Below are 10,088 nucleotides of genomic sequence, written 5' to 3' on the forward strand. Positions count from 1 at the left end.
AGGCGGGAGGATTGAGAGATGGTGCAGCCACTTTGAAAACGAGATCCAGAAGGATAAGCATGCTACCACATTTCAACTCTTCAGTAATTAAGCACCCAAGATAAATATTTTTAAATTCCTCATGCACAATTGTTCACTTCTGTATTATTATAATATCCAAAAGGTGCAAACAATCCAAGTGTGCATCTAGTGATGAATGAAAAAAACAAATACACTATTTAAATACAATTAGATAATTCATTCATCCATAAAAAGGAGAATTCTGATACATATTATCACATAGATGTGTTATTAAAACATTATTTTAAGCAGAAGAAACTAGATACAAAAACTGGCCTGTTTTAAGATTTCATTTACATGAAGTGTTCAGAACAGACAAATTTGTAGAGACCTAAAGTAGATGACTGGTTTCCAGGGACTGGAGAAAGAGAAATTGGGGTGTGACTTGTAATGGATATGAGATTTGGAGGAATGTCAAAGAAATTCCAAAATAGGAGTAATGAAGAATCTCCTGACTATATTAAAAATTATTAAGTCACATTTTTAAAAGGCTGAAATTTATAGGATATCTCAAAGCTATTGTTTAAATATTCACAACTCCATATCAACTTCTGCAGCTATCACTGAAAAGGACATACCAAGTGTTGGTGAGGATGTGGAGAAAATGCTTGGTATATTGTGAACTGGTGCAGCTATTTGCAAAATGATTTCATAGTTATTCAAAATGTTAAAGAAAATTACCTCATGACCAAGCAATACTGCATCTAGGTATATACCCCAGAGAAAAGTAAACATATTGTTAGATAAAAAGGTGGCAGGGGTCGGGATCACCTTGAAACAGAAACAAAGAGGACTCTGGCAAAGTGAGAGTTTAATTGGGTTTGGCTGGGCTGGTCCTCAACTCGGGTGTAAGGAAGAACCGGCAGTCTAATGGCTGCAGAGGGGTGGCTTATAAAGGGAAAGAATGCGGAAAAAGAGAATATTTTTCCGTTGTTTGGGACTGTTTTGGAGCTGCTTGCTCATGGAGGGCGTGGTGTCTGTACCTGGTGAAACTTATGGAGGAACACATCTGCTGTAAAACATATTTTCTACACTGACAGGGTTCCAGGAATTAATTGCAGCTAAGGGCTTGGGAAACCTGTTTGTCAGCCTGTGGAGCATGCTCTGGTGATCACAATAGATTGGTCATTAATTCCCTGAGCTGTTTTTGTTAACTTGAGGGTGGCTGGGAGTTGGTTGACTCAGCTCCTCTTAGGAGCCTCATGATTTCTGGGTCTGGGGTCACCTGGATCTGTACCCTATCACATATGTTCCTACAAAAAATGTACACAATGTATATACAGCAGTATACATACAGCTTGAAACTAGAAATTCTGCAAATATCCATCAGTTGATGAGTGACATAAATATGGCATGTCCACACGACAGAATAAATGTCATGCAAGATTCAGTAGTAAGCAGCAAAGCACTCTGTGAAAGTATTCTGGAGAATGCATGACAAAAACTAGTACATATTTTGTTACTATTTTAAATCATACATGCTCTCTATATGTATATTTATATATATATATATCAATGAATATTTACATCAGTAATTTGCATGATAAGCATATACATGTATGTATGCATTTTTACATTTACACAGTATATATTTTGTTTTTCTTTATTTCTAACACTAATAAAAGCAATACCAGTAAGAACTGATAATAATGTGAGTAAATGCTTTTACTGCTAGATTGTCAAGGTCACCAGAGGAATAAAGCCAGCCGGGATGTTGTCAAACAGCCAGTAAGGGCTGCGATATTAAATGATGGCTTTATAGACTTGGCCCTAGGCAAGTAAAAGCTGAAAATAAAGTCTCCAGAAAAGGAAAAATTCATGACCCAAAATGATAAGAGATGAACAAAAACAATCTGTATATTTTATTTTAATGTGTTGAAAACTTTAAGCCACAGTTCTAAGGAACTTTTAAGAAAACTAAAGACTAATTGTCAACAGTCAATTACAGAATATTGATTCATTTCCAAAAACCAGCTGAAGTAAAAAGAATGTTTGAAACTGTATGGTTCCAGTAGTTGAAAGAATATAAAAACTATAAAAGAAATATCTTACAGGATCTTTTCAGTCTAACCCATCACCTCCTATTGATTTATAAACATCTCATTTCACCTAATGATGTGATAGTGGTCTGCCTAAAATGATACTTCATTCATGCTCAAAAGATTTTGTTGGTCAATAGTTTTTGCAATTGTCCTTCTTAATGACATACAGTTTCTTGTACGTAAGGAAGAGGGGGAAGAAAGATACGAGCATCTAAGCATAATTGCGGGTTTTTTTTTTTTTTTTTCATTTTCCAGGTGTGTGTGTGATTTGCATGTGTATGTATGCACCGTTTTTGCATGTGTGGGCACACTTATGTGCATGTGCTCAGAGAGGCCTGAGGTTAATGTTGGGAAACATCCTTGATTACTCTTGCACCACATTCATTGAGGCAGGACCTCTCAATCAAACCCAGAGCTCATTGATTTGGCTAGTCTTGCTAGCCAGCTTGTTCTGGGGGTCCCCGTCTCAGCCTTCTGACGCTGGACTTACAAGTGAGCCACTCCACCCAGCCAGTATTTACAGTGGTTTCTGGAGATCCAAACTCCAGTTCTAAAGTGCACAGCAAGCACTTTAGCCACTATGTCATCGCCCCAGCCCAGTAATTACATCGTTATATTCAAAGCATAAAGCAAGAAGTAAACAAGGGCTGGACATTTACACAAGGAAGTTAAATACATTAGTACTGATCCCTGTGTTGGCCATGAGAAAAAAAAAAAAAAAAAAAAAAACACAAGGCAACCCTAATACCCTAATATCTATTCCTTCTTTGACTATTTATAGCTATTCGATCTACTAGAATTCTAAGTCTGAAATTCAACAATCAAGGCTGGTAACCACAGGGTGGTCTTTTAGACCACTTACTGATGAAATATCTGTGGTTTGTTTGGGTTTTTTTTTTTTTTTTATCTTTTTGAGACAGGGTCTCCCTGTAGCCCCAGCTCTCCTGGAACTCACTATGTAGACCAGGCTGGCCTTGAACTCACAGAGATCTGCCTGCCTCTGCTTCCCAAGTGCTGGGACTAAAGGCGTGCACCACCACATCCTGCATATCTGTGTTTTTATTTCAGGTATCCACTTTTATTACCTCTGCTGGAACAGAAGTAAGTGGCTCAAAAAGTTTTCAATGCTGTTTTAGAGGAACAAGTTTACCTCCTAATACCCAAATTTATATATGTTGTATTGTTTCTTAAACAGTAAGTTAATGATGACCTAATTAGCCTTTTGATTAATTGTGAACAAACTGACCTAGAAAGTAATTTCACTTTTATTTAAAATGATGACAAGAAGAATTCTTTAAAATGATGACAAGAAGAATTCTAACACTGCAAAGGCAATTTATTGTTACATCAGACATGGACAAAATTTAGCCACTATTTAGGCCTTGCAAGAACACACATTATTTGTTCCAACACAGAAACAAACAGCACACAAATTCTTGGGAAGGCTTTTGGGGGGTTTTTGTAGTCATTTCCTGGTGGTTCAGACAGTGTCTTACTGTGTATCCCAGGCTTTCAGCCCTTCGACCTCAGCCACCTGAAGGCTGGGATTACAGCCAGGCAATATCAACCAACCACATCCAGTTCTTTTTGTTTTTAGGTCTTTTATGAAGTATTAAGTTTGACTAGTGCCCAGTTCTATTTTTTCAGCAAAAGACAAAAAAAATCCTGAATGTTTCTACAAAAATGATAAGGTATTTGGCAATTTCTCCATTTCGTTTGGTGGAAAGAGTTCCTACAACTTCCTCCAAGGCCAGTGCAATGCAGTTTAAGGTATCTGTGGGTGGATTCAGCACAAGCCCACATCTAACATCTCCATAGTGCCTGTTGTGACCCAGCTACTGAATGTTTGCAGCATTCTTCTGCTTTGGGCATCTGGAGTCTAGAATGGATAGACAATTTTTACAAGATTAAACATGCGGCAGCTTTTACTCCCAGGATCTGCTCCTCCTCTGCTGTATAAATGAACTGCATTTCTCCTATTCAGTTTGAATGCTTGGGACCAGAAGTATTTGGGGTTTCAGATGTTTTTCAGATTTTGGATTAGTTGCATGTATACAATGCACTATCTTAGAATTAGAACCTAATCAAAACAGGTAATTCATTTGTTTCACATATGCCTACAACAGCCCAAAGGTAATCTGATACAGCAATTTTTTTATTGTGACCTGTCACATGTCAGGAGTGAATTTTCCTCTTGTGGAATTACATAGGTACTTTAAATTTTCTGGACTGTAGAGCATTGAGGATTATGTTATTAGTAAATATGGTCCATTCTTTATTGCCTCTATCCACTGTATTTTCTTTTTTTTCCACAACTGCCCTAATTGCTTAGGAAGGCCACAGTCCCTCCTTCCATGACCCATCAAATTTGTCCCTGCCTTTCTAACACATCACATAGGACACTTGCTAGCTTACATGTTCTCTAAGGACAAAATTTCTTAATTATTTACTGCTCTACCCAGGACAGGACCTGTTATCTAATAAGCGTGCAGTAAATATCTGCTAAGTTAAATGGAGCAGGATCCAAGCAGAAGTGATCTGCAAGCACAGCCTCTATCATCTAGTAACTGAAGTGGTGGTTCCCAATCTCTGATGCACATTACAGTCATCCACGTCACTCTTAAAACTGATACTTCTGGATGCTTCTGGCTTACCCCACGTATTCGCCTTCATTGGCATGCTTTTCTTTCCAGTTATTGTTACTGTTGTCTAGGAAATAAGGATATACAGAGTAAACAGGTGGCTATTCAGTCCTTCCAAACAGCCAGTGAGAGCAGTATATGGATAAACTGGGACTTGTCAAAATTCCAGGAATGAGTCTAGGGTATAGAAAGGGCAGTCACTGGGGGCCAGGATGTCGATGGCCCTCATCTGCAGCACAGTAACAGCCTTTACTCATCCCTCGCATCAAGTAACAGGTGCACAACATGGATCTTGATATTTCAGACTTTGTGAAATTTGCATTTAATCTTTGCAAGTCATCTCTTTGGTGACTTTAAGGGTTTTAAAGTACCCTTTTTCTCTGCTTTCCTCTAGAATAGAATCTCCAAAAGTAACGACTGCCCTTGGTGAGTACCTTGGAGTGGGCAACTGCATGGCTTCTTTCAGAGGGAAAACAAAAACAAAGGAACTGCAGACTGAAACTGAGAAGAAGCACCAATAGCTCAAGCCTCAGGTGGTCATGAAACGTGGAGTTAACCTCATAGACTATAGGATTCCTCCTAATGACGAGGGGAAAGTTTACACATGACTAGTTCTCTTTTCTTTTCTTCTCTTTACTCTGCTTTTCTTTTCATTTTTTTTTCTCAGACAGGGTCTCAATATACTGTCTGGGCTGGCCTCAAACTCATAATCCTCCTGCCTCAGCCTGGTGACAGCTGAGATTACAGGCATGTATCACAGATATTTTATCAGATACACATATTTTTCTAAGCATTTAAATTTTCTATCCATATTTTCCTATAATTCTTCAGTTTGAAAAATAAAAGCATCACAGTCTTTTCAGTGGACTCTAGCCATATAAATCATATATTTACATAACATGTCAATGGAATTTGACCCTAATCTAATTAAAAAATAGAATATTACCCACTTTCAGGAAAGAAGTAATTTTAAGTAAGAACCCTGTTAGCCAGTGTTGTAGGCTGATAATTTGTCAACATCATAAATATGCATATTAATTTTTCAATCAAGAAAAATGTTTACTTCACAGTGTGAAGGCTGATTTGTGTTGCCTAGTAATCCCTCTGGGTTTAGCTGGCCAAATGAAGACCCTTAGAACCTGCTTACTAGATAAAAAATGATCTGAAACTCATCAATTTTGTTTGCATCCTAATTTGTTGAACAATTCTTCACTCTTTTACTCCATAAGCGAAATAAACACACTGGACTTCAAGCAAAATAAACACGCTGGACTTCTGTACACTATCAACTTACAAATAAAACTCATTTTCCTAATAATGTCAAGAAAACATTTCTTCAACTGATATATTTGAATGCACAGTGTTTTTCAAATTCATGCAACATGGGGATGAGCGTTTTACATTTGGCCATTTCACAAGCATCCCTCACAATAAGGCATCCAATGATATCCAGGTTGCAGCTGCTTCCTGAGCTGGGATTACTGCACACCAACCCTACTGAGTCTCTCTTACATCCAAGGCCTAGTAAGTGATAGTAAGACCAAAAATCAACATTTCAACTACTTTACAATATGCCTTCCGTTTGTAAAATAGCTCATTACATAAGATCCATTCTATTATTGAGGACACAGTATACTCTTGTGCAATTAAAGCCGTCTTTACCTTGAGGCAAAAACAGAGAGAGATAGAGAACAAATCTTGGCCAAAAAAGACTAGAATATTCAAAACAAGCAACATTTGTAAGGCAATAAAATGTTGAACAGTTTTGTGAGTAAAACTGTTTCTAAAATGTTTTACATTCCTCTGCCTTTTCAAACCAAGTATTCAAAGCAAGATCCAAATACTCCTTAACACTTAAAGAACAGTGATACATTTTTTACTAACCTGACACCCAGCGATGGTTCTTGAGGTACTGTTTGTCTCAAAATAAACTGGTCTAAGCCCTGCCAACTTTTGCTTTGCTAAGCCAAGAATGTATCCAGCTACTTCATGGGCCTGTTTTGCTTTTAACTGTGTATCCTAAGGACAGTCTTTTACCCACTTACCCTATACATATTTGTCATGTACCTACTATCTACAGCACAACAAACCGTGTAATGAATAAGACACTAATATAAGACAGAGCTTTCTGTTTGCTATTAGCCACACAGGGACTTTGGTTTGGTTTTGCCCTTTTCCTGGTAAATATTGTTGGTCAATATTACAGGCTTGCGGTATTTAAAAACTGAACAGTCTGTTTCTCTGTTACCTTTTATTTGTATTAACATACTGTGGGTAAAGGGTTAATAAAACCTTTACCTCCCTGCATAAAAGTCACCTCAACTCCTTCATTTTGATCCTCTGGTAACCCAGTAAGCATCATGTCACATATGTTTCTAAGCAATATTGTTTATGAGGCTCCCTGATGGTAATTTGCTACTGACAAGAGTGATAAATGAACAATGTGTGCCTGATAGAGAAGGGACCACACTCTGGACTTCCCAGGGCTAGGGGGTTTTGATCACTTGCAATTTAGAGTCTGTGTCCGTGGAATTATTGACTCTGTGAGGTTTGGGGCAGAAGCACTTACTCTGTACCAAAGTTAAAGAGAAAATGTATCTGACCTTTATGCTGATTCTAGTTCCTGGCGAGGGGGAGGGAAACATAGGACTGGGGCTGCCACTGCTCATGAATGGGTTCCCTGGCCCCTTCTCCCTGGCCACATCTCCCTGGCCACATCTCCCTGACCCCTTCTCCCTGACCCCTTCTCCCTGGCCCCTTCTCCCTGACCCCTTCTCCCTGGCCCCTTCTCCCTGACCCCTTCTCCCTGGCCCCTTCTCCCTGACCCCTTCTCCCTGGCCCCTTCTCCCTGACCCCTTCTCCCTGGCCCCTTCTCCCTGACCCCTTCTCCCTGGCCCCTTCTCCCTGACCCCTTCTCCCTGGCCCCTTCTCCCTGACCCCTTCTCCCTGGCCCCTTCTCCCTGACCCCTTCTCCCTGGCCCCTTCTCCCTGACCCCTTCTCCCTGGCCCCTTCTCCCTGACCCCTTCTCCCTGGCCCCTTCTCCCTGACCCCTTCTCCCTGGCCCCTTCTCCCTGACCCCTTCTCCCTGGCCCCTTCTCCCTGACCCCTTCTCCCTGGCCCCTTCTCCCTGACCCCTTCTCCCTGGCCCCTTCTCCCTGACCCCTTCTCCCTGGCCCCTTCTCCCTGACCCCTTCTCCCTGGCCCCTTCTCCCTGACCCCTTCTCCCTGGCCCCTTCTCCCTGACCCCTTCTCCCTGGCCCCTTCTCCCTGACCCCTTCTCCCTGGCCCCTTCTCCCTGACCCCTTCTCCCTGGCCCCTTCTCCCTGACCCCTTCTCCCTGGCCCCTTCTCCCTGACCCCTTCTCCCTGGCCCCTTCTCCCTGACCCCTTCTCCCTTATGGTGGTATGGCATTTGCATGCAACCCATACATATCCTCCAGGTGTGCTTTAAGCCATCCCTAGACCAGGAATGATACACATTATGAGGCCCACACCTCACCTCATTGGTGTGGATTCAGAAAGTACTCAGCATGTGGTAAATTGAAGTTTTGCTTTTTGTAACTTCCTGGAACTTTTTTCTCAAATCTCTTCTACCTGAGGTTACTTGCATATGAATTTTCTTATTTTTATTCTTTTTTTTTTTTGATCTCTTTGAGACAGGGTCCCCCTGTAGCCCCAGCTGAAGTGGCACTCACTATGTAGACCAGGCTGGCCTTGAACTCACAGAGATCTACCTGCCTCTGCCTCCCAAGTGCTGGGATTAAAGGCATGCACCGCCACTCCCAGCTTTGCATATGAACTTTTGAATAAAGAGGACCAACTGTATATAGCAGATGCCCATGTAACATTGCCCCAATTTTTACATTCTGTATGAAATGTGACAAATGCAGAATGCTGAATTGAGTGGGCCTGAAATTTGGTCCCAAGTTCATAAAGAGTAACTGGCTACAAAAAACCCTTTTCAAGGATGGCACCCACTTCACAAGCACTCCACACTTAAAACACTGCAAGAGCTGTCAGTCTTGGAAAGCAGAAGTTCACTTGGACATGTCAGTCATTAAAACTGAAGGATGTTTTTTGTAATAGAACTATGTGATTAGAAATTGCCTTCATCTTCCAAAAGCCTTCCTAATCCAATACAATAAAGAGTTGTGTTCCTGCTCATAGCATCCAATGAACAGCTGCAAACCTATGGTCACAAAGATGGCCCTAGTTAAACCCACTGGATCACAAAACAAAACAAAAAGACATGAATCTGGAGAAATGGACTTGTTGGTAGGGGGGTTGATAAGAGATGGGAGGGAGATCCTTGTGGGGTAAGAGAAATCAAAATGCATTTTATGCATATATATAAATTATATATATATGTATAAAATGTGAAATTGTCAATGAATATAATAAAAGTCAAATATACTAAAAATTTTAAATATGTGAACATAGTATCTAAATAATGCATGAGCCAGTGAAAGTCAAATGCTTGGGGAAACAACTCTTAAAAGCTGATGAAGCAGAAGTTTGCTGTCACTGACTGCTAAAACCTCCCAAGGGCTTGAAAGGTGAGCTTTTTCCTAATAGCAGAAGGAAGATTTTTGCCCTCACATAAAAAAAAGAACTCTCTAATAACAACTACCCAAGATTAAAATGATGGTTTGAGAGTTAATGGAGATTGTTCCAGGAATCAAAGGAAGTGAGTGGCTCCATCACGTGGATCCCTCTGAATGCTGAAAAATCTATGAGTAGCAGGATTTAGTTAAAGCTGTCTTGCAATTAATCTTTGTTGAGAACTTGAGTGTATAGTATTTGTGAAATAACCAAATGTACTTTGATTCACAGAACTCAGTAAGAAAAAAAAGGAAGCCAAAAAGACAGGATAATTTTGAAGGATTTGGAAGAAAAGCAGGGAAAAAAAGAGGAAAAGACAGAATATGGGGACAGTGTTTTCTTAGAACAATTATGACTTTTTTTTAAATTATTTTATTTTTATTTTATGTGAATGAGTATATTGCCTGCGTGTATGTGAGAGCATCTGTGTAGTAGTGTCTGTGGAGGTCAGAAGAGGATGTCGGATCTCCTGGAACTGGAGTTACAGACAGTTGTTAGCTGCCATGTGGGTGCTGGGAATCAATACAGGGTCTTCTGCAAGAACAGCCAGTGTTCTTAATCACTGAGACATCTCTCCAGCCCTATGTCAAGTTTATCTTTTTTTTCTTATTTGACTTATTTATTTTTATGGGGATTTTGGCTACTAACATTCCCCCCTCTGAAGAGGTAACCTAAAATCTTTTAAGGATTAGATAAACGCTCCCAAATATTTTCGACATTTTTGGCCTTGGAACAGAGTATG

General features: G+C 40.1%; 1 protein-coding gene across 1 annotated transcript in view; it reads left to right on the forward strand.

The window, feature by feature from the left end:
• Nucleotides 1–5,265, forward strand: part of LOC103734191 (short-chain dehydrogenase/reductase family 16C member 6-like) — a 55,702-nt gene extending 50,437 nt beyond the window's left edge. The window contains 2 exon segments of the mRNA XM_008833084.1: nucleotides 3,171–3,296; nucleotides 5,139–5,265. Coding sequence (XP_008831306.1) covers nucleotides 3,171–3,296; nucleotides 5,139–5,265 — 253 coding nt within the window.
• Nucleotides 5,266–10,088: the final 4,823 nt, after the last annotated feature.

This window comes from Nannospalax galili, unplaced genomic scaffold (genome assembly GCF_000622305.1).
Source record: "Nannospalax galili isolate Female #2095 unplaced genomic scaffold, S.galili_v1.0 scaffold476, whole genome shotgun sequence".
Taxonomy (NCBI): Eukaryota; Metazoa; Chordata; class Mammalia; order Rodentia; family Spalacidae; genus Nannospalax; species Nannospalax galili.